This window comes from Bacillus rossius, chromosome 2, assembly GCF_032445375.1.
Source record: "Bacillus rossius redtenbacheri isolate Brsri chromosome 2, Brsri_v3, whole genome shotgun sequence".
Taxonomy (NCBI): Eukaryota; Metazoa; Arthropoda; class Insecta; order Phasmatodea; family Bacillidae; genus Bacillus; species Bacillus rossius.
This window is the reverse complement of record NC_086331.1, coordinates 121,904,422-121,929,854: the sequence shown is the minus strand read 5'-3', so window position 1 is coordinate 121,929,854 and position 25,433 is coordinate 121,904,422. Positions and strand designations below refer to the sequence as shown.

The 25,433-nt window shown below is 33.8% G+C and overlaps 2 protein-coding genes across 4 annotated transcripts in view; one reads left to right on the top strand and one right to left on the bottom strand.

Moving 5' to 3' along the window:
• LOC134529717 (ATP-dependent helicase brm-like) overlaps positions 1 to 16,715 on the top strand; it is a 127,073-nt gene extending 110,358 nt beyond the window's left edge. For both annotated transcript variants that reach the window (XM_063364090.1, XM_063364089.1), the window contains exons 26-27: positions 8,184 to 8,359; positions 15,754 to 16,715. In XM_063364090.1, coding sequence (XP_063220160.1) covers positions 8,184 to 8,359; positions 15,754 to 15,804 — 227 coding nt within the window. In that variant the 3' untranslated portion in view covers positions 15,805 to 16,715. The remainder of the gene's footprint in view (positions 1 to 8,183; positions 8,360 to 15,753) is intronic.
• A 7,533-nt stretch (positions 16,716 to 24,248) lies between these two features.
• Positions 24,249 to 25,433, bottom strand: part of LOC134529722 (organic cation transporter protein) — a 98,010-nt gene continuing 96,825 nt past the window's right edge. For both annotated transcript variants that reach the window (XM_063364104.1, XM_063364103.1), the window contains exon 10: positions 24,249 to 25,092. In XM_063364104.1, the coding sequence (XP_063220174.1) occupies positions 24,871 to 25,092 (222 nt within the window). In that variant the 3' untranslated portion in view covers positions 24,249 to 24,870. The remainder of the gene's footprint in view (positions 25,093 to 25,433) is intronic.

Below are 25,433 nucleotides of genomic sequence, written 5' to 3'. Positions count from 1 at the left end.
GGTGCACCGATGCGGATACCGATGAATCGTAATCGGCGATTATGGGTACTTACCGATTAATCGTAATCGGCGATTATCTTAACGATTACTTTGCCGATTATTTACGTCCCGGCGTAATTAAGTAGGTTTTTACCGTGTAATATTTTGTTACACATTTTAGGATGAAATACGGTAATATTTGTATATATTACAAAATTCATCTAACCCCGTCATATAATTACAGATATTTCGTTAAGTTTAATAAATCTCATTGCCTCGAACAGTAAAATAGACATTTTTCCTACACGTTTATTTACGATTCGTCTTTTGTTTAGTGGCCTTGTACATTACCTATAGCCAGAGACGTAAAATATATGGCACGCAATCAAAATACCACAAACAGTTGCAGTGGATTCTATGACAATCGATCTTTTCGAGTCGTAGTAGCGGTTCAAAATCGTGGTCCCGATACCTTCTAGTTTTTATCACTGCGTTTTACAAACTCGTTATGGGCGTCTTTGGTAACATTATCCGTTTGTTATTTGTATGACGTGATAAGTGAAAAAGTATTTATAATTTTATATATTCAGTCAACATAAATAAAATCACATGTGCTAGTATTGGTTTTTAGTCATTTTCATATAATTATTGTGAGATGGCGAGTAGGGAGAAAAAAAGTGAAGTGTGGAAACATTTTTCTATAAACTCAAGTGAACAAAATAAAGCAGCATGTTTACATTGTTAAACGGTAATTTCTTGATGCAACCTTATGTCATAGTCAATAATAATGCTAGTTTTCCGCAACAAAAACTTACACATTGTAAATTACAATTATTAGACTGTAGTTAAAGTTGTTTACAATAACAAATATAAATAGAAGTTAATTTAATTTACACTTTGCAATGACTTAATAGTGTATTTTATATATTTTTATACTGTTATTACCTATAACTGTATTCGCGACTTTACCTTATCTTGTTATTAAATTCACATGGGAATAAAAATTTTTGTGTGCATTATTACACTTAAAAAAATTTCTTCATTATAATCGGTAACTGAATCGGTATCTGCCGATTATTGCTCTCATAATCGTAATCGAATCGGTAATCGGTAAAGTCATATCGGTGCACCACTATTCTGAACTATTTAATTGTTTGTAAATCAATATTATTGACAGGGTGTCCGGCGACCTGGAAAACCTGAGAAACCTGAAAAAGTCAGGGAATTTTGGTGGTCAGGGAAAAGTCAGGGATAAGTCAGGGAAAATTGTGAAAGTTCTGGAAATCACCAAAACCACTAAACACTCGCTTATCATGAAGGGTTTTTCTCAAAGTTTTACAGAATACATTCTTTAGTTTTACTATTTTACAAATCAAATCATATTTAAACTAATGTTTTCCTTTACGTATCTGGACTTGCGACATACAAGCGTGCTGCTTTCATGAAGTCTATAAATACCTACCGTACGTATGACATGCATACCGTATTTTGATGATAATACCGCACGCAACATTAGGAAGGGGGCAGATAATACCATAGATTGTAAACTTGTAAGCTAGTGTTCATAGTTAGTCTGCCTAATATATTGCTACTGTACCATATTTTGGGTTACAACATACCATACTTTTGGCGGTTCTCGAGTGTAGTTACCGAAGCTGGCCGAACCAACCACCGGCGCCTGCAGTTTCTTCCGTTTGTTTACACGTTTCGTCAGTTCTCTCAGATTGCCAAACATAATTTTCTTTGAAAGATACAAATATTATTTTGGAAATTTTTGTACTCTAATCATAGCCAAAATACTTACGAATTTTAGTGCTGTGATCTTAGGAAGTTATAAAATGTAGCATTGTTTATTGCGAATCTTTCGCGGTCTTTCTGCTATATTTTACTGGAGCTGCGACTAGGCCTCTAGAATTTTGGTGAATAATGTCTAAATTCAAGAAAACATCGTTCAATCCGACATGGCTACTTGACCCAGCATTTAGTTGGTGCGCGAAAGTGCCGGACGATAAATTTAATTTTTTTTTGTAAATTATGCAAGACTGTCGTTTCCTTCAGTAATATGGGCGAACAAGCTCTTTCAAGCCACATGAAAGGCCAAAAACACCAACGTGCAAATAATGCAGTGAATTCTTCCAAGTCAGTTGGTATTTTTTTCAAATCGGTTACTGCTGTGTCTAAAGTTACCATAAGCAAATTCGATGAACAAGTTGCTGATGGACAAGCCTCTAATGAACAACTTCATTCGTCAGGTAACGTCAAATCATCTCAAAGCTCTTTGTCACTTAATAGTGATTTGCCTAGTAGATCCCAGTCTGTGAGTTCTCGAGGTGTTGAACAATATTTCAGGAAAGACAGTGTTACAAAATCAGAAATTTTGTGGTGTTTGAATGCCATTATGCAGCATTCTTCGCTTAGGTCTGCTGCCAATAGTGTATATTTATTCAAAATAATGTGTCCAGATAGTGAAATAGCTGCAGGAATGCAATTACAGAAAATCAAATTAGCATACACAATTGTGTCAGGCCTTGCTACTTACTTCCAAAAGGAAATGTTAAAAAATGTTGTTGACTGTCATCATATTGTTCTTGCTTTTGATGATAGTTTAAACAAAGTTGCTCAAATGCAGCAAATGGATATTTACGTCAGATTTTGGGACAAGGAAAAGGAAGCTGTTGCGACACGATATTAATACTCTGCATTTCTGGGTCACAAACTGCAAATGATTTTTTACTTTCATTTAAGAAATCTCTGAAAGATATCAATCTAAATTTTTCTGGAAAAATTTTCATTTTTGTCTGGAAAACCTGGAAAAGTCAGGGAATTTTTCTATCCTGGTTTGCTGGATACCCTGATTGAGTAGCATATTTTAAAATGCATTATATGTTTAAAATTTTAAATAATATACTACAGTGTATGATTATTCTGAATGTAGTGATTCAATATGAAGTAATGACTATTCTGTTGTAAAACATTTTGAAGTGTTATTAAATTTAGACATTTTTATATAGTATATGACATTTTAATTATGTTTTAGTTGGATGTAAAGTATATATCATTGTTATTTAAAATGCATGTCATTTATGATTTTGCATCAAATTAAGGGTATTAAATTAATTTGTATAAATTATTAATATGTATTACAAATTTTTCAATGTAATGAATGTGGTTCAATGTGTTTGATATTTTCAAAGTAATAAATTTATTATTACTTTAAATTATTTTAATAATATTTATATTCAGAATAAATTATACTTATGTATTTTAAACACTCATATAATAGTGCAATTTCTGATTAGGTACCATTTAAGATTTTTTTAGCAATACATACATCAAAATTAATTATTATTTGTATTTTGATAGGATTAACAATGTAAAAGTGCACTGAGATAATACATGCAAATGCTCTCTCTTTTTTTTTTTTTTTTTTGCGTAACTAGGAAATCGTTATGTATGTTCAAATGAAGGATGCAATTTTACGATACCATATATATTTATGGTAGGCCTATACGTAGTAAGTAGTAGTGGTATGCAAAAAAAAGGAAGGGGGCCTACTACCCCAGCTGCCCAGGGGCTCACAAATTCTCTTAGCGGCCCTGCTTGATCTTATAACACCACAAATTGTACATTTAACTTTGGAATTATCGTCTTCTAAAACTGTAAAGTATTTCCAAACGAATGACATGGTATTCTCAAGAATATTTTTTTTTTATTCAGCCATTAAAATGTACTGACTCAACACCACTCAAACAGAAAAATAACCATGTGTGTTAATTGCCGACTTTTAGCATAACTGGAATAAAAAAAGTAGTAAAAAAATTCAAGGATGTATTAATTACTGCATTTGTTTATATTTTGATAGTAAAGCCGAAGTATCTCGGAAAGTTACAGGCGTCACAATAAATAATAATTTTGGGCAGTTTCGTTGCCGTATTGTATTCAAGCGGTACACTAAAAGAAAATCGAAATTTGGTCAATCGATTACGCTTTGAGAGCCATCTGCATTGAAACGTAAAAACTACCTAATGTAGCGACGGGAGACCCATCTCTCGCTAACTTCTCAAACTACTGCCGGCAGACCTGTTGTATGTAACGTAAACAGAAATAAAACTGCGTATTAGTTGGCTTTGGCGAAAATTTATTTTTGGGGATAAGTTAGCTAAACAGACATGTTTTAAGAAAACTGCTAAAGCATTTTGTATTTTGTACACATCTTAAATGTATATTTACGGTTTTTATTACCGCGCCCGGTCTTTGTGTACGGACTGCGAGACATCGCCATTTTATGTTGCACGATAAACATGACAAGAAAAGGGAAACGTAATTCGGGGAAACTTATACCGTGTTGCGAAGTTAATTATGAAACCTAATTTTAAATAATTATTACATTCCTATTTGTGCAATAATTATGGTAAAGTTTATTACAAATCCTCGAAATAATTAAGTAAAACAATTCAACAATAACAATATCTGGACAAAAACATACAGTACCGTATCAGCAAGTTTTTTCTCGTTTTGGTGGATCCTGAATACGATCCGATACACCAAAATATCGGCAATATCGGTACCTGCCGATACGGATCGGCACAGCTCTAATTTTGAGAACATTGAACTTTTTTTCAAAGGTTACGAAGTCCTTTAAAGAAGATTTGCAAGAGATATGCAAGGCAGAAAAGCACATAGATATGTTGAAAGTGCTGACTTCTCTGTCTATAAATTACAATCAGTTTGCATTATCAGTCCTGAGTGCAGTTTGTAGACCTACAAACAATGTTGTCAGTGAACGGTTACTTAGTCACTACAGCTTAGTCATCACAGACAGAAGGCAGAACCTGAAAGAAAGCATTGTTGAACAGTTCACTATGCTGTCTTTTGATGACTAAAATCAACACTTACAATTTGAATTATTCTGCACCTTGAGTTTTAAATGTAGTAAGATAAAAAAAATTACAAAATGGAATTTCTGTGAAATTATTTATGAACATTTGTTTATGGTTTAATTTTTTAAATTAAATTCTGTCAAATAAAAGTTTGCATAAATAAAAACCTCACTTTTTGCTGCAAATTGTGTGAAAAATAACACTGCTTTCAAGAAAAAAATAACCTCCTTAAGAAAGGGGAATGACTATGAACTTTCTGGGATATTTTATTCATAACTTACTTTTATACATAATATCCCTAAATTTCCTAAGTGGATGGCAGGTTTTTGGGAGTTCGTAGCTCCACCACATCATCTTTGGCATGCGGAAGGCCAGACAAGAGATGAGTCCTTTTGCAGTGATAAACTTTCAGGTTAACACAACAATAGCAGAATTCAGAGTCAAAGAGCATTTTTTACTAACAACAAGGTTTGGGTATAAAGTTTATGAATGGTACTACACAGTGACATCAAACATGTAACAAAACATGAGAGAGAAGCATATCTGACCGTAGCAGGGATAGGACTTTAAATTAATGATTAGTTTTGTCGGCCATTGAAATTTAGTTGTTCCTAACCTCTTCTGAAAACTGATCAATTGGAAATTTTTTATCAAGAAAATTGTTTACATAGCTTGATGAATCCATTGGTTAAAAGTTCAAGTGCTAAATTTGTGTTTCATGCTTATGTTTTTTCTTCGTACTTTTACCCCTTTGAAAATCATTACAACAGGGTTCTACTGTATTGTGGATGTAAATTTTTTTCGCTACAGCGCCAGTCAATTGTGTCAATTTAAGGGACAAGTGTAATACATTGCTTTTTGTACTGTGCATCTTGTATCTTCATGACTTTGATTATTTATTCAAAATGGACAGCTTTGTTTTTTTGTTTATAAAGTATGCCATTACATATTTTACCTCTGGTCTTATACCAACCTCTCTTTTTTTAAGTAAGTGACTGGACATTTAACATGCCTTAGTATTATTTTTTAATTCAAGAAAAAAAACATTCTTAATCAGGAAATGGCTGAAAAAGTGAAAAATATTTAAGTTAATTTTTCTTCTTGTTTGTTTACACTTTGTATTTGCCTCATTATATAGTTTAGACCTAGGAATAATATTTTATATTATGAGAATAATATATATTTTTTCATATGTTTGACATTAAAAAAAGAGTTCCAAAATGTTGTAACACGAGTTCATTTTTGCCTTTTAATTCTTTAAAATTGGTATTCTATAGAATATGCATTAAAACTTGAGAATTTTTTATTTTGTAAAAATAGTTTTGTTCCCGAAACCATCCCCAAAAATTTACATATTTTCATCTATATCCTTCATTGAATTCATCCAAATAACTCAGATAATTTACTATTAAATCATGGAGACACATAGTAGATACTAAATAAAACAGTATACCAACTCGTGTTATATAGAATAAACACTGCTGAACTTACACAATGTGTACATTTCTAGATTTTGTAAAAACAACTGAATTAAATGTAAACAAAGGGTTGGGGCTAAAAATACATAAAACACATTGTAATATGTCTTCTCATGCCATTAACAATTATTTTATGACATAAACTATAAAATTATTAAAATACAAAGTTTAAACAAATGAGAAGATAGGTTGACCCCGTATTATTTTTCACACGTGTTTCGATGTTTTCTGGGAAATAAAGTTTTTCTGCTCTTGAAAAACTACATAAGTCTTAGTTTCATATCACGAAATACAAAAGTAATGTAAAACCAGGTACAAATATAGAATGTGTGATAGCTTCTCTAGTAAACAATGCTGTCCTGCATTATCTCTTAATAAGCAAAAATATGAACATATAAGATGTATAACTTTTGAGTTGTATGAACAGCACAAAGAGCAACGTCTACCTTTTTTGCCATTCATTAATACCATCAGTTGGGGCCTTAGTATAAAAAATACAACTTTAGAAATATTAATGTACTTAAGTATTGAAAATGTGTTTCCTTTGTTCTCTGTTATTAATCTATGATGTACCATGTGATATTTTCAGAAATTTGCATTGATCATCTGGTGGAAATAGTATATTTCACGCCAGACTTGTTCTCACAAAATTGTTGAAATTTTGCAAAAGAAACTTAAACCTCTTAATTTAATCATTTTTGCAAATATTTCTGTATCATGTTTTGGGGTTGCTACCAATAGGTAACTCAAAGAGTAACTTTAAAATGTTAAAATATCAAAAATGTTTTATTTTAAATGCTTGAAATACTGAAGCTGCATAAGTATGTGATGCTTTTCTCAATTTTCACTTTTTCTGTTGGTCTCTTGGAAAGTATAAATAAGTTTCACTGTACTTATACTGAATGATTGTGATAGAGCTCAATAAAAAACATTAATCAGTAACATATGTTGGGTGATAAGCATATTCAGAACAAACGGTAATTTTAAAAACAGAGCTTTCTCAATTTGTAAACCAGTTTTGAAATCATTCAAATAAAATAATTTTATATGTAATTATTTAGTCTGATGAATATTTCTTGTGCTAGTGGCAAACTAACTCTAATAGCATTTGTAGTATGATAATGTGAGCTTATTGGAAAGTTTCAGCTTTATTTTATGTGTCATTAAAGATTTACTAGGTGATTTTATATTATAATCCAATAAAAAAGTAATTTTTCAAGTGATACTTTTTGTGGTTAAAAAGTGGGGAGATATTTGAACCACATATGTGTGTCAGTTATTTAAGCAGTGGGTAATATGTTTAAGCAGGATTTTGCTAAACTGGTTTTATTTTAATATCATTTACAAAGGTAAACAATGTTTGGGCTATGATCATAATCATCATCAAGTAAAGTAACTTGGCTTATTAATGACAAGAGGATCACTGTGGCTGAAAAGTCAGATCACTTGTAGCCCACCATGGTGATCCGAGCTTGCTTTCCAGAAGAGTTTTTGTGAGAGTATAAATGGAACAGGTTCACCTGTTTCAACCACCAAAACATTCCATTGTTGCTTCGTGTATAATTTCACCTCTCAGTGGTCTCTAAAGATCTCAAAATCAACAAGACATCTAAAGCTAGTTAAATTATTAATACTCAATTTCTGTCAAATAACAGAAAAATTCACAAATTGCTTCATATTTTGGCCGTACAATAAAATTAAATAGAAATAATTCTCTTCTTTGGCTAGCAAAATAATAATTAAATAAAGTCACATAATATGTGTGTTTCAATAAGTTTAAATTATAATGCATGCACTTTATTAATGTTATGACAACCTAAAATGTAAATTTGATTTCTTTTTATAGTGGAAGGTGATGTAGATGAAGAAGTGCAGTCCGATGAAGCAGAGTCGATGAAAGTGAGGATTAAGCTGAGTCGCAAGGCCGTGAGTGGCTGCAGCAGTGGCAGTACCACAGTTCGGCGCAGCACCAAGCGCTTGTCGAGGCGAGCCCCTAAGAAAGAGGAGTGTCAAAACAAGGAGGTTCGTTTGTAGTAATTTTTTAACTTCTATGTACCGAATTCAAGAGTTCCTTTTTCTTTCTATTTCATAACACAACACCAAATTAGTGGAGAATTTTCAATAACATACAAACTTCATGGCAACACATTCCTGTGTTGTTTACATCCCAATAAGCTGAGACACACTACACAAAGACTTCACTTCCCGATGTTTACAGGATTTCAATTATCCGGGCATCGATAGGTTCGGGAGTTTACTGTGCTTTGATTTGTCTCATCAAAGACTGGAGGCTGTACTGCAGAATAAAACCAAAAAATTATTTCGAATGTGGAAAAAGTTAGCCTATTGTATGGTGCTGCAAGACAAAGGTATGACCTGGTGATAAATGCAGGATTTCAAGCAGTTAAAATCATAAATCCCTTGCTGCATGCAGCACGAATTGCTCAATTGCAATAAAATGCAGCGAGAGAGAAGAAATGCCATCCTAGAGAGATGAGTTAAGAGACCAAAAAAGTTTAACTCCTTTCTGAAGCTAAGAAAGGGGTAGAAGTAATATATATGAACACATAAAATATGTCAATATGTAGTAGTAGTTTTTTTTAAATTTTTTTTAATAGAGGTTGAAAAATATTCAAAAAGACACCAACAAAGATGAAAAATGGAATATAATGTTGGTAGCGTGGGATTTTTACCCACTAAAAAACAACCTCCTACTGCCCTTCCTGTGGAAAGGGGGTCAGACCGTAAACCGCTTTCGCATTACTTCAGTCTGACCCTAGATACACTGTTAAGCACCCGCCGTTGCTTATTCTTCAGTGGTAGTAGTAGTTTTGCAAACTTATAATTTACTAGCAAAACATGTTCATAATATGTATTGTGAGTACATATGTCATATATAACTGAAGATTCGAAGTAAATGACTGAAGTATTTAAAAATATTGTGATGTGATTGTAAAATTAAGAAAACTTTGAGAAATATTTGGATACTTTAAAACTAACTTTTAAAATCATTTTGCAGAAAATTGAGCTCCTCAGATTTAAAATTAGCTATGTTCTAAAACAGGGATGCCACCAAGAATGGTTATAAAATCCTGTATTAGACCATAAAAAATCCTGTAAAATCCTGTAAGAAGAAAATTTCTGTAAACAGGTTTTTCATTCGTGCCAACATTATTTTTACAGCTAAGACACAGGAGAAAACAAAGTATTATAAGTATATTTCTTCAAAAATCAGCTTTTCCTTTATTCCAGTTGCATAGGCCTTCTTTAAAATAATAATAATGAATGTAGATAAAAAAACTGATAAGTTTACATGTAAAGAGTTAAGTACCAGTATGAGGTTCTCACAAAAAGCACTTTAAAAATATATACACAGACTATGACGTACAGTAGAACCCTGTTATAACGAATCTGAAGGGAGTAGTTTATATGTTCACTATAGAGGGGAAACTTTATATCTGGGAAAACTTTTATATTGGCAATACATACTCAAAAGCAAAATCTTAACTACACATAGGCCTAAGCCATGAAAAGAACGAATGAAAATACTCAAAGCAACAGTTTTATGAGCAAATGCAGATAATATTTTTAATGAACTACACTTTCTATTACCTAATGGTTCTTGGAAATCGGCGTATTATCCTTTTTTCGGGCATTTAATACTCATGACGTTATCACAGCTTGAGAAAAAAGATTGTTCAGCTTGTTTAATATTGTACTTAATGTGGATGTTGCAATTCCCAGTTCCTTTGCTATTAACACGTGCGGGACAGTGGGGTTGGAGTCTCCCTTTTCAATAATGTCCAGTTTATCTCGCACAGATATTGCCTTACGTTTTTTAACGCGTTTTTCACCTTTTTTATGTACGTATTTCTTATTGAAGCACATTTGCAGCTTAATAACACAATATTCTTTTTACCGTCAAAAGTAAATAAACAAAAAATAACGAGTCTGGCGCATCAAAGATCACTACGTATCATTTAGTATCGCAGTTGCTAAAGCTGGAACGAAATTTTCTTACTTTCTATGGAAAAATTTAGTCCACAGAGTTCTATCTAGTGGTAGTCTTGCGAACCTTATCTGATCAGAATGTCCGAAACGTGAACGATAAAAATGAGACGTAAAAATATTGAATTTGCTGCTATAATGTACATACGTAATTGTGTGGCGGTAATTTATTTATAATTTTGATAACATAATAAATGTACACGTGTTCGCCCATTCTTTAACTATGCAGGGAAAACTATTTTTTATTTTCACCAAACTGATCACCATTTTTGGCTACACGTAGCCTACCGAGGCCACTCGAATACGACTTGTTTATAATATGAACAGTGGACAATCGAGTAGCGTATTGCTGAGAAAAACTTCAATGTGATCCAGAAGAGACGTTTTGTGAAAAAACTTTTAATTATATGAAAATGTTTGAGATAAATGTGCATTATGTCGGCAAAATTTGTTCGTGGTACACGGGAAAACGTATCAACATTGACAAAAGTTGTGCGCTATATCCAATAAATTAATACATAACCTCAAATCATTTTTCCGGGACTGAGACGGAAATTCACAATAAACGGGAATTCATTATAGGTGGGTTCACTATAAACGGGTTCTACTGTATTTGCAGGGATTTCTTGCCTGAAACTCCAACTGCTTCACTTCTTCAGGTTCGTAGATTTGTTTCTCAGTTCATCAGTGGGTTTGAATTCTAGCCCCAAATTTTTGGTCCTGTTGTGGCAGTGCAACAATGCATTCAACATTGGCATTTCGAAACAACAGCGACCGTTTTACCGGGTTTCAGCCACTTTAATTCTACTTCCCACTCACGTTTATATCGTTGTTTATACAGCGTTCCATCTGGAGATGCCTTGCATTTTCTTTCCATTTCTTTCAATTACAATCTCCACAAAGATGCAAGCCGAATTTTTTGTATGTAACGATTACTTTAAAATTTACAACAAACTGTAAACACTCCGTCAATCCATCATAGAAATCGTGATTGCATGGTATAACAACACAGACTGTAAAAACACAGTCACAGATATCACTTTGCACAAATATTACTTGGCGTGTTCCGTTACACGCACGAACGCACCATCGCGCAGAAGAGAGAAACAGAACATGGTGTCTAAAACAACTGTCATATATATTACGATGCACTGTATAGTTTCATCTGTTAAATAAAAAAAATATTCCAGACATAACAGGTAGAGCGTGAATTGTCATCATAGAAAAACTGAAACGACGTAGCAAAGTGAAGTGTCTCTTGATGACATGTTATCTATTATGAAGTGGAGCGGGAGCAGTAAGTAAATATTTATGTTTGTGCGTTCGTCAATTAAAATATCCATGATTCGAAGTGCTTATCCATTAATACGGTGTAACTCCAAAATATCCGTGAAAACGGATAAAATCCATAAAAGCGGCAACCCTGTTCTAAAATATACTTAACAATTTAATCTCTTAAATTTATTATCTTTTTACAAAAGAAATTAAGTTGCTTGATTTACTCCTAATGTCTTCTTGGAATATCTGATTTGTAATTTACGTGTTGCGGTACGATTATTGTTGACCATGAGTTACATCATAATTTGTAGGATTCTATAATATTGATTTTGCCAGTAGTAACTTATGTTTGTGTGTCACGCATTTCTTGTATGTGTTAGATCCCCAATTGGTAGTAATAAAATTTATGTATGTAGTCCATGGAATAACTGGTAATCAGCAGTATACATAATATATGTATTTTATTCTATGAAATCAAACTTTAATATTCAGTTTTGGTTTAACGATTCTATATGTAACATTTGTATTTACTTTATGAATTTAATTCATGTACTTAATTTTGATTAACGTAATGATTACATGCATCCTTAAGGATCAGGTCTTTGTAAGAATTATAAATAATTATTTTATAGTGCTGCTTTAAAGCACTTGTTACAGTGAATGTCAGTGGTTTCTATCTTGAACAAACATATAAAGAAAATGATAAAATATAATTTACTGAATGATTTGAAACATAATGTGTCTTGATCTTTTCATTTATTTTAATTCTCTTAATCCTCCCCGCATTAAATTACAGTTCTATAAATTTAAAGTAACAGAACTTTATGTTATAGCATTATCTCGTCACTTGTTGAAGCTTTTGTAGACTGTCTGGACTCAAGTAGTCCCGGGACACCACAATCTACGACTTTAATTCAAATTGAAAGAACGATCTTCAAACATACCTACCAAATACCTGCTTAGATTTCTCTCTCTGATTTTAGAGTACAAAAGAACTTCATCTATCATACAAAAATTTTCACTTTTTTGATTGAATTATGTAAATTGGTCATCTTTACACTATCGACATTATATATTTTCGCACATGTAAAATGCTCTCTTTGGTGCTCAAGTTCATGTCTGCTTTGAAAACGATCTCTGTTAATTTTAATGTTGTCAAGTGGGTTTTGTATTTTATCACTGTTAGTAAATACTACAGTTACTTAAATTTTAAAGACTATCTGCTGTATTACCACTTACCTGGCTCAACAGATGCCATAGTTAATTATCTGGCAAATCAAAACAATACACTGTTGCAACACTGTGCCATGCCATTGTTTGTTTGTAAATAAAACAAATTCCAAGTACTGTAGTCTTCAAAAATGCTGTACCTTGAACTAATAAGTACTGTTTTGTGACCACTTGGGATTAAAAAAATTTTTTTAAAGAACTCTTCAGTAGGTACTGATAATAAATGAAAGGGAGAAACTGTCACCATGTATGGTATACTTAATATTTTCACAACTCTAATAATCAGGTACAACTGGTGTTGGTATATATTTTTTATCATTATAATTTTTATATGTTCAATACTAATTTATTATATGTTATACTCACATATTATATGTTATATTATACAGTAAGCATTATGAAGTAGCTGCTCCCAGCCAGTCGTCTTATTATATTTGACCTTTGATAGAGTATTTATGTCTGACATATTGTTTGTTTGTGCCTTAGTTTGATGTCCTTACAAAGTAAGGATATTAATTTCTTGTGCCAAAAATTCTAACAGTTTCAGTACCAAATTTCAAAATAATTTTAACCATAGGTATTTGTATCAAAGAAATCCATAGACAAACACCCAAAATTAAATATAAGCCATTTTGGTATACTATTGCAGGCCTGCCGTTTTCACGGATTTTATCCGTTTTCACGGATATTTGAAGCTTAAAACGGACTAACGGATAAACGGCGACATTCACGGATATTTACGACGCTTCGCCGATATTTTCATATTTGAATTTCGTTCGTGTAAATATTTACATTCAACTACCTATTTGAAGTTGTCAAACCATACAAGCATCCAACAGTAAAGCTAACATTCACATTAGGTGTAGCGCCATGGAACTTCCAATCGTTTAACCACAAACCAAAAACATATACTCCCACATATCGTTTCATGAAGTACAATATCTATGGTTTCGGGGGAAATGTTTTTTGTTTGTTGAGTTAAACGCTAAGAAGTGTCATGGCGTCAGTAAACATTGGTATTTTTTGCCATTAGTACAATGTTTTAGGTGCGGCATTTGTTTACAAACTTCATACGTGATTTAAGTAGTAGTTTTGGTCTTAGCTGATTGTGATGAAGAAAAAATGAAAGACTTCGCCGGACAGGTCACTTTATAAACAGCGTTATCGTAAAGAATGGGAGCAAAAATTTAAATGGTGTAGGCGTGGCAAAACGGAATTTTCCGCCGTTTGTTCGACTTGCAACTCGGAACTGAACGTGACAAAGGGCGGCTTGAAGACATACGTTCATGCGAAAAACCAACGAGCTGCTGATCAGAGTTGTTCTTTGACAAGTTTTGTAACCAAACCAAACAAAATAATTGATGCGGAACTGTTATGGGCGAACTTCGTTTGTGAAAACAATTTATCTGTGAAACTCGGTGATAATTTCACGAAACTTATCCCGCAAATGTTTCCAGATAGTGAAATCGCAAGAAAATTTCATTGTTCTTGCAATAAAACTAGCCAGATAATTATTCAATCTTTGGGTACATCAGCTGCAGATTATGTTACCTATGCAATAAAAACACAATTTTCCACACTGATGATTGATGAATCAACTGACAGTCACTAGGCAGGTGTTAGTGTTAGGAAGGTTCTTTCCATCTGAGATTGTTGAAACTCATCTGTACAAAGTAATGGCTTTGAGTGGTGCTGCAACTGGAGAAAATCTGCTGTGGAAAGGGTTTTCAGCAATCTCAAGATGGTTAAAACTGTTCACAGATCGTCAATGGAATCACCAATGTTAAATGCGCTGTTGCATTGCACAATGAAAACATCTGCAGGTCTGGCTTTCAAGTCCACTGACGAGATGCGGAAAAGAGCACAGAACATGAAAAAGTAGCTAGTTAATGATGTGAAATACATTTGTTTTTTTAAACTTGTAAATAACTTCAGTTGTATGGATGTATTTATAGTTTGTAAATAAAAGCACCAAAGCCTATACTGAAGAGAAATTTTTAAATTACTTTTCATTTTATTGTGATACCAACTATTAGTTTTGTAATGTAAGTGGCAAATCTTAAACATTTTTTACATTTATTTGATTTTTTTTTTTAATTATGTTTTGGAATGCAATTTAAATATGTCAATTACGGCTATAAATTTTACAGGATTTTTAAATGCTGTAAAGAGAGTTTAGGAACCTAATTTGGTGGCAGGCCTGGCATTAAGTGTCACAGTATGAAAATAATGGGAAAACATGTTTTCCACTGCTTTGTAAACTTGCAAAGGCAAGCAATACTTATCCTTCCACACAGTAATGCAGGGGTAGAAAGGTATTTAGTAAGCTCAACATTATCAAGACAGGGCACAGGTCATATCTTGAATTGCCAATGCTAAATGCTTTGTTGTATATCTCTTCTAGGAAGAATATGGCAGAATTCACGTACATTATGATCGAGTAATTTTCATAAAAATTGCATATTTTTTTGTATTTTTTAATGTACAGGATTTTACAGGATATTTTGTATTGAAAACAAGGATATTACAGGATATTTCACATTTCAATCAAGGATATTGTTTTCAAAGTGGTGGCAGCCCTGTACTATTGTAATATTTGTTTGTAGAGCAACTTAATTAATGAGTCTCTTAGATGCTTTTAAAAAAATGTCCAAAGCAAACAAATAAATTTTTAGCGAAGTTTTTTTTATCTCAACTTTTGGTTAGATTTTTACATTATTTTCATATGAAAACTAACAATGCCCATTTCATGCTGCCATTCAAAATGAAAAAAAAAAAAAGCAATGATGAGTTTTGTCACCAGTGAAAGTGTTTGTGCTGTCATAGCCTTTAAGTGTGCATAAGTGTCTTCCAAGCACCAAATTGTTTATGCATTTTTAAATGTGATTTAATTTTTACAGCTCAGTGAAGATAGAAGCATTCCTCTCCAGCAAAAAGTAACATTGATGTAGTCAAGAATCTTTCCCATTTAAGAAAGAACAGTAATTGTAATATTTTGTAAGCATGAAATTCATGGAAAAATTGTTATTTGTTGAGCAGTTTCTTTATTACATCTATGTTTGTTGTTTGGTATTGAAAACCAACTTTCCAAATGATATTTAATGACATTATTCCATTTTTTTTCTTATCAAGTTCTGAAAGCATAAAAACTATTTTTTTCCTCTAAACTATATCTGCTATGAGAACCTGAGAACCCGGTGAAATATTATTTGTGTGATGTTTTTGATAAAATGTAGAAGATTTTATAAAAATTTGTAAGTAAGAATATTTTTACAATGTACCGGTACTTAAATTACCTGAGCATTTGTGTTGGATGAATTTTGTTGTATATCTGTAACTGCGGACTCTTTGATAAAATCAAGGTATGAAATTTTCTCATGTAGTTTATATTATTTTTGTGTTACAAACATTTGTCATGTTCTAAGGTTGGACTTTTAGTATTATTTTCTGAAGTGAAACCTTACTAATGACAAGAGATGTGCTTTTGTGTTTTTATTTTTTGGCACAAATTGGTGTTATATTCAGCTTAAAGTGGTGTTTTTTTTTTTTTTTAAAGCTAAAAGTGGTATTTTTTCCTAACAATTTTGCACATTTACATCCATTTTTACCCAAAAATTGACTTTTTCATTTTTTAAGATAATCAGTGGCACTACAGCTTGTTACTAGTATCAGTATTATAAAGTAATGCACTGCTCAACAAAATGATATATGCATATACTTTATTCTAATAAAAATGGTATAACTGTACCTTATGCTAAGGAAAGCAAAATGTTGAGCTTTCTAAGATTTTACTTGGTAGTAAGCTAATTATTGCAGCTGTGTGAGAAGGAAACAAATAGGTTATAAAGCTTATTTTAAAGATTGTGGAGTATTATTCAGTTGCTGGAGGCTTGGTGTACAAGTATAACCTCTAACCTGCAGGTAAACAACATATGTGGTCTTTGCTTTAGGGTCAAACTAACCTCAAAATTTTTAGCTCGGGAATAAAAGTACCTAACCTCTAAAGTTGACTGGAAATTAAACGCCTAAGAAAAACAACAAAATTGGTTAATGAATCACTAGTTTTCTCTTGTGATTTTTTTTCTTCCATTTCATAATGATCCTTAATATTTCATCAGAGGCCTTACTTCTTTTAAAGGCCAAGCTATAATAACATACTAAATGAACAGTAGCAATAACAGCACAGGTTGATTACCATGAAATATGCTGGTTACAGTATGTCTCTTAGTTGCAATTGTTAATAAACAAAAAAAAAATCTTGAACATGTTAAAAAAAAAAAAATGTAAGTTCACAAAAATAGGATAAAAATTCCATAGAACTGTAGATACAGAATAAATACTTTTCATTGGAAAGTTTGCTGGAAATAGACAAAACTCAGCATAGAGAATTCAATATCAATATAGATTTGTATAATTTTCAGTGTTGGTTATATTTGAGGATATTTTTCACAACCTGCAACTTTCAAACTCAGATTATCATATAACTTTATGTAAGTTCATTTTTAAATGTTAATTTGGGAGTATTCAAAGTTCTATCAAATGGATTCTCAAATTTTTTAAAAAAAAAAAGTGAAAAATTTATGTTTTTACCAAAAACCCTAAAATTCATACAAACATTTGTTATAAAAATGCAATACATGTATGTCCCATCTGAATGACTGTTGATAATGGCAAGAAAATTGTTATAACTAAAAAAAAAAACAGCGCAGTATCATTGTAGACAAAGCTTTCTTTCATCTTTCATATTCAGAGGAAATGTTGTTTGATGCTTAGAAGCCAACTAGACATTTTTCACTGTGTTACAAGACAGTACCGTATTTAATTGCATAATGTCCGCACATTTCTTTTTAAATACTTGAAATGGAATTTTTTTAAATCCGCATAAAGTCCGCACCAGACAAAGCAACCTTGGCCACCCCTGAAAGGCACAGTAACGGGATGGAAAAGCTTTAAAAAGACTGGCATCACCGTTGCTCTCGACGGGATGGAAGATGATGCTATTTGGGAAGATAGTGATGACGACAGGAGCAGCGATACAGAGGACGGTGATAGCGACGAGTCTGAAGTCGAATAGAACTGCTTTGTTGAGCAAGACTGCTGCATTCTTTAGTCACTGTCTTTTTTTTTTTTTTGTGGCATAAAGTGTTGTTAAAATGCAGACTACCTAGTAGAAATTTTCTAAGTGCTACTACAGTGTCAATTTTTTTAGGTACCTAAGTTAGGTAGTAATTTTTAATGTATGTAAATTTATCAACATGTTTATCTAACATCGCGTTTGCTGAGGCTTTAATTTTGTTTTCATGTAAGATATGATACGCAACGTAAAGAAAACGTCAGCTGTAACAGAATAGACATACATAAATTCTTACATGTCAGGAAGACGGTGCTCTGCTTTGTTTTTGTTAAAAATTCCTGCTCAGCCTTTTCCACGCTCTGCACTCCTTCACTTCAGTCAAGCAGGGCAGGAGGGGACTCGCATGCACAGACGTCTGCCGGTAACATTTTTTACACACACAGTGGGCAAGGGACAGGGAGGGAGGCTAATGCAGACATAGACATCTGCCCCGTGCCGTTAGTGGCCATCTCAATGAAAGATTAAAAAATATCTTTTCACGCAAAGTGTTTATTTTGTGTATGCTGGCTGCGGCTTCTGAACGTAAAAGCACACACGCGAGTGAGAAAAGAAAAAATGCGTGGCATCTTCCACTAATCACAGGCACCCAATTATCTCGACACCTGTCACATTTCTCACGTCCGCTGCGGAGGGTCGCCAGTCACCAGCGCTCTGCGAAGTAGTGTGCCGCCGTTAATTATTTTTCAACTGGGCTGAGGTAAGGGTGCCAATTTTACGAAGCAGCGATTTTACTAATGCAATCCGCGGAACCGTGAGTATGCGTAAAATCAGGGTACTAGTAAACTAATTATGAGAGAACTTTTTACTCTACACAAAACATGTAAAATTTTGAGGAATTTTTTTTTTTTTTCAGACTTCACCTCAATGTCCGCAACCCATTTTTTTTATTTTTTTTTTTTTTAATGTAGCCAAATTACTGCGGACATTATGCGAGTAAGTACAGTAGTTCAACTTGCAAGAATTATGTTACTAGGGTTTTTATTGAATGTTATTTTATTTATTTCACTGCATTTACTAGTGTTTAAAAAAGTAAGATATTTATATTTTATGTAATAATTTCAAAAATATAAATTGATAGAATAAAATGGTTTGGGAATTGTCTTGGGGGAACGCTGTATCACATCTTATTCCCTGTCAATTTAACAGTCAGGAGGAGCCACAAATTTTATCAGATATCTTGTTCTGATTCTCTTGAAAAAAGAGAAACTGCATGCAGTTGGGGTTGTGTGTGTTTAATTTTTCTTAGTAGGTGATCAATTTTTTTAAAAAATATTCAGGGTATGTTTTACAACATTTTTAAAGTATCATGTAGGAAAAACTTAGCAATAACTATGAAACATGCTGTTGCAATTAAAAAAACACACTTGAACCCCATTTTCACAAATCAATTTCAAAAATTATGACAAAGGGCAAGAGGTGTGTGCTCACCAAACAGAAAGGCAGAAATGTGCCCAGTAAAAGCCTGCGGTTGCTTGTTAAAGGTCACGCCAGACTCCCCCTTACTTTTAAGTATCCGTAGGAATTGAAATAGGTTCCAGTAGAGTAAACGGGGGAATACTGGGACCGGAGTAAACAAAGCAACAGATAGTGCTTTAGGGTTCCAGAGATGGGCGTGGCACCACGTGTCTGGAGTTAGGTGTGGCTGCCCAGCCACGTCGCGGCTCTTCAGGTGGTTTTGTCACATGGCGTGGAACTGTCTACTGTTGACATCGTGGCTGGCAGCTGTCATCTTGGTTCTTATTTCGGAAGCTAGGGAGCGTTGTGTGGAGCATTGGTGTGGAGTGCGTTGTGTCCCTCAACCCGGGGACACAAATTGGTTGGCCAACACGCTAGCCACTAGACCAGGGTGACTGTTGGGCGAGAAAGAACTAAATAAAGAATATATAGTTGGTGGCCCCAAATTCAAACCCCAGAGGTACGCCAAGTTTTAAGCCAAAGTCCGCCATATTTTTTATAGTGCTAGTTACTGGCAGCATATTCAAATTTAAAAAATACACACACACACACCAGGTTTATATAGCTAAATTTAAATTATAAAATACAGTCAGCTGCTAGGACCGCCATCTTGTGTACTGTTGCCAAATTTAAAAATACAGTTGTCTGCAGTAGGCCGCCATCTTGTGTACTGGCATCAAATGTAAAATAAAAAAAAATACTGTCTGCTGCTAGAAACCGCCATCTTTTGTACTAGAGTCAAATTCAAACACCACCATCTTTTTTATAGTGCTGCCAAATTTTAAACACATTCTTAAACACTAAAGATCTCATCTTGGTTTGACATACTTACTGTGTAGTTTTCAGTTACTTTTTCAGTATTCCTTCATACTTATTAAAAAAATATATAAGTAAAGTAATTATTTTCATTTTAAGTAATCATACTTATTATTTATAAAAAATGGTGTACCTATATTATTAAAACATAAAGGTCTTCATTTATTTTTAAGTATTCCTCCTCTTATTAAAAAATATTTATGTATGCTATTTTTAAAAATAAGCGAAGGCATAATGTGTTTGCACTTTGCAGTAATATTAAAAAAGCTCTTTATAGTATTAGGTATTATTTTGATATGTATGTATATAATCTCTAGAGGCATTAACAATTAATTGCTATAGTCATACATATTTTTTCCATTATTATAGTGTTAAACTTTCTCAAACAGCCAGCATAGCTGCGCAAGCACGGAGACGTGATTGTGCTGGGGCCATTAGCAAGCCCGTGTAGAAGGGCCAGACGCGGCACGATGGCTGCCGCAGCCCTGCCTGCGAGCTACAGAGTTACGTGTAGCTACCAAATTTTTCACAAAGCAGCTAAAAGTAACAAACATAGCAGAGTTAACAAAGTATTAAAGTTCCTTTTAACTGCCAATTAATATTACTAGCTAAAACAGACATAACAAGACTTTTACCACTAAGACATTATTAACAGACGAGCCGTTTCCTCAGGCCTGCGAGCCGCAAAGTATTAAATTCCTTGTAGCTGCCAGTTAATATTACCGGCAAAAACATACATACATAGCAGAATGGCTTATTTAAATAATGTAGGCAACAACCACCACACTGAATTTAAACTTTTTTTTCTAAATTATTTTGGAAAAAATTATAATATTTATTGTAATTTTTTTTAATCATTTTCATTTTTTAAAACACCAAAAGACACAATATTAATCCAGCACTGGGCAGTGTAGGGAGGTGAGATGGTAGCCCGGCTGCTCCTCTATGGAGAGGGGTCGTCCCCAGGCACATGTTACCAAGGGAGGAGGGTGGATGCAGCATGGTCTCCCTCACATCTTCCACAAAGAAGGAGGCAGCCCATAAGATGGTGCGTACACACTGCCACCCAGTGGCGTAGCCAGGATTTGTGTATGGGGAGTGTTAAGCATGCCTTCCCCCCCCCCCCCCCCCCCGTATTACAGCGGGGGGTCCTGGGGTTCTCCCCCGGGAAAATTTGGATTTTAAGGTGTAAAATAGTTCTATTTTAGCAGTTTTCGGTTCTTAAATTTAAATATTGTAATGGTAAAATTTTTATTAATGTTAATATGAAATTTGTTTGAGTGATGAATAAGAAATTAATTAAAGATTTGGAGCTAAGGGGGGGGGGGTTGAACCCCTAAACCCCCCCTCCCCCCCCGGGCTACGCCCCTGCTGCCACCTGCACTTGTGATGGAGGACGATGAGATGGTGGCCAGCCCCTCTGGTCTGTGTCCCTTCGGACGCCATCCCACACCAAATGTCACCGGAAAATAAACACACTTCAATGAAATAGAATATTAAAAATGAATCCAATGAATCCCCTTGTCACATACATTATTTCACTAACATTACTGATCTGCAACACGTAAGGTCATGTACAAGGTTTCATCAGGATGGAACTACAGTCTCTTTACCACTTCTTGCAAATTGTCTTCCATCACTTAGAGAAAAAGAGTCTACACACACTATTAGACTATAAACTATTAAATAAACAAAGTATTACAAATGGAGAGAGTGAGACTGCACTATAAGACTATAAATTATTTAATAAACAACATACTACAAAAGGAGAGACGCAATATAACTTTATTGAAATATAAATTTTAAAATGGCACAGTACGTTAACCAAGAAGTAAGATGAAACTTATGCATCTCCTGCATGCTTTTGATCTACGTAAAGGAACATATCATTAGGCACCATGTCTGCACCATTCCATCCAAGATGGCGCCTTATTCGATCTAAGATGTTGGGAGGTACTAGGGGTAGTCAAATTTCGTTAATGACGAAATCGCGAAATTTTAAAAAAATCACTTGCACATGATGTGTAATACAAATAACCTTACTTGGTAGTGATAAGACGTTAATATACTGCATTTCGTTTTAACGAAATTTGCTGTGATGCGCGAAATCCGTAGTTTTTCACGAAATATGACGAAATCGCGATATTCGCGCGAAATTAACCTTTTTTATCGCGAAAAATCACGTTGAATCATTCTGGAACTTGCACAAAACGTTTATTATTCCAAGAGGTTATATGTGAGACGCCATCTTTGCTTTTGTTTTTCTCTAGCACCCATAGAGTAGTGCGTGGCAATAAACATTATCACTTTAGCTACTAGTGGACAAATCACAGATGGCGTTGGTAGTTACGAGTGTCGAAATGTTCTATGATTTTGTTTTCACGAGTGCGTGTCTGTCGAGTTTAAGTTCTTTATTTCCGAGTGGATGCAATATGTCTCTCTTCCGCATCTATGACCGTTTTCCGTTGAAAGTTTTTGTGTCATTTTGGTCATATTACCGTGGTCACTGGATAAACGTATAAAATGCCGAAAGTTGTGTTTTCGAAAGAGCTGAAGGATTTTACGTAATCAGTAAAGAAAAAGGCATCATGATGTGCAAGTTCTGTAATGTGCAAGTCGACTGGAAAATAAAATACACGTGTGAAAACACTGTAAATTTCGAGCATCGCACAAGGTGAACAAAGCATCGGGTTCTGGAACTAAGCGTCAAGTTACTCTAGAACCATATATTTCACGAATGAAAATTATTACATCCAGACGTACGCCTACTCAGTCTCCGTCGTCGCACACGTTCCTACGAGACGTAGAAGGCCATAAAACGGCAAAAATGACATTATTTTGCCGACCGCAAATGCGTCTGGTGACGCAATCGTTGATAGGCCTTAACTCAATCTTCGTTCCTTTCTCTGAATCGGCCAAACGCAGTCCAGAAAAATAGCGTCACTTCCATATTAGCCAATCAAATCATAACTTTCAAAATGCTATTTGTTGTATTTGGGCGTCCTAGCCGAGGCGACTATTTATTTTCGTAGTTGTCACGGCAATACACGAAAATAAATGCCGGCCAAGAGTGCCAACATATACATGAACAAATACCGCACACGCAGTTGAGGCGATGAAAAAGTAAACAAAAAAAAAAACAATACTCTGTACTGTTGAATAAGTACAGTGTTTTGGGGGGGACTAGTTTGCAGGAAATATATAATAGCTGATTTTCAGAGATAGGTAGTCAAAATGGACTTGAGCCACTAACGTTTATGATCAGTTTCCGATTTTTTTGTATGTAATCTTGAGAATTTTAATTACAAATGCAGCGTGCTAAATTTTAGATGTGAATGTACTTCAAATATTGTTTTTGATAAATTTCGACCAAATAAAACAATTATTCCATCAAACATATACATGTGTATAAAATTATAATGACGAAATAGTTATTTTTTCTAACTAAACTATTTTTTTTTCACCGAAATTTGGCACCGAAATAACTCTTTTTATTCACAGAAATGGGCCTTTTTTATTTACCATTTTTCATTGGCCCTAGGTATAGCACATAAAAGGGTTTTCTTGGTGCACTCTATGCATGTAAACGAATGAATCCATAGGTGTATCATGCCCACACTTCTCCATACAAGATGGCGGGGCTGGAGCGTATTAAAGGCTTTCGTTATGCACTCGGTGCAAGTCCAAAATGGCTCTTCCTACTGGTCAAGTCTTGCTAATAATTTTTGAAATTTAAAAATGGCACCCTTTGGAAACTACTTTTTTTGAAATTTTAATGTGGTGCTCTTTAGTAGATGAGACAGTCATTCTGTGGTGCCCTCTGGAAGTTTCAGTTGGAATGAAAAATGGCTGACAATGGCACTACATAACAAGTTTTTTTTTAAATTTAAGATGGTGCCCTCTGGCAGCAACACCTAGAATTAAAGATAGTGCCCTCTTGGAAACTTTTTTTGTTTCATACAGTACTTCAATGACATACTTGCACACACATTAAAAATATAAATTTAGTTTATTTAATCTTTTGCTTAAAGTATAAAGTCTAAATTCTTTGAAAATCAACCTTTATCACAACTGTCTACACATTAAATTGTAACCTGAGATAGTTGTTTTTTTTCTTTATTTCTCCCTGCAGCTAAAACAATATATTAAGTATAAGCTCTCATAAACAACTAAAAACAAATCTAGTTTGTTCAAATAAATAAATATGAATTAACAATCTTTCAAATTTCGTCCAAGATAATCATCTATGAATAACTTTTACAATGTTAATGGCAAGATATTAAACTGTTCAAAAACACGAACTCTCAAAATAAATATAATTGAATGTTATTTTATGTTAGTAAATTTATATTTATTTAAATAAGAGTGGTTGAAAAAACACAAAAAAAAAATTGTAATCCTTAATCGCTGTGTATTAATATTTCTTTAAAATATTTACTTCACTGAATTGAAGTATTTATTTTGCTTGTAAAGAGTCATTCCCACAAGAGACTGTTCTAGACTCACTCGGTATTGCTTCTAGACAGACATGCGCTGAAAAATGCCATCCGGATGTCAGCAACAAGAGTAGGCACGTGAACAAGTAGAGAAATTAGCTGCGCTGGCTGCACTGCTACTGAGCACTTGCGAGCTGTACGTCTTGAGTCTCGCAGTGAAGCTTCCTACGCTTGCAGCAAGCACTGAAGGCAGTGTCTCCGTTGCCAAACTTCTCGCCGTCAGCGAGGGTCTGAGGCATGGGCTGGTTCAGGGTTTCCGGCAGCAGCAGAGACAACAAGCCCGACAGAATAGCTGTGCTTGCAAAAATAAGGGAAGGCAGCGTCTTGTCAAGGCTATCCTGCAACATCCACCAGTGCCACAATTAATATCATCTACAGTTCTCGCATCATGTACCTTTTGTATTTCTTTTCAAATTATTAACTTAAAGTCCTCTTTGTGACCTTTTAAATTTTCGTAACTTTCAGGGAGTTGGGGGATTGTTGTTTTAAATTAGATAGTTTTGCCTGGAGTGCAATGCAGTTGTTATTTAAGTTAAATTTTCTTGATATAAGTTAAATAATTTTTATAAACAGGTGTTTCATTGTAATGTCCGATTTAAAAGCAGTATATTTTTTGAGAGTTTGGTTATAAATGTAAGATTTTTGTTGGCATATTCTTTGTCGAGTGCATGGCTGTCGG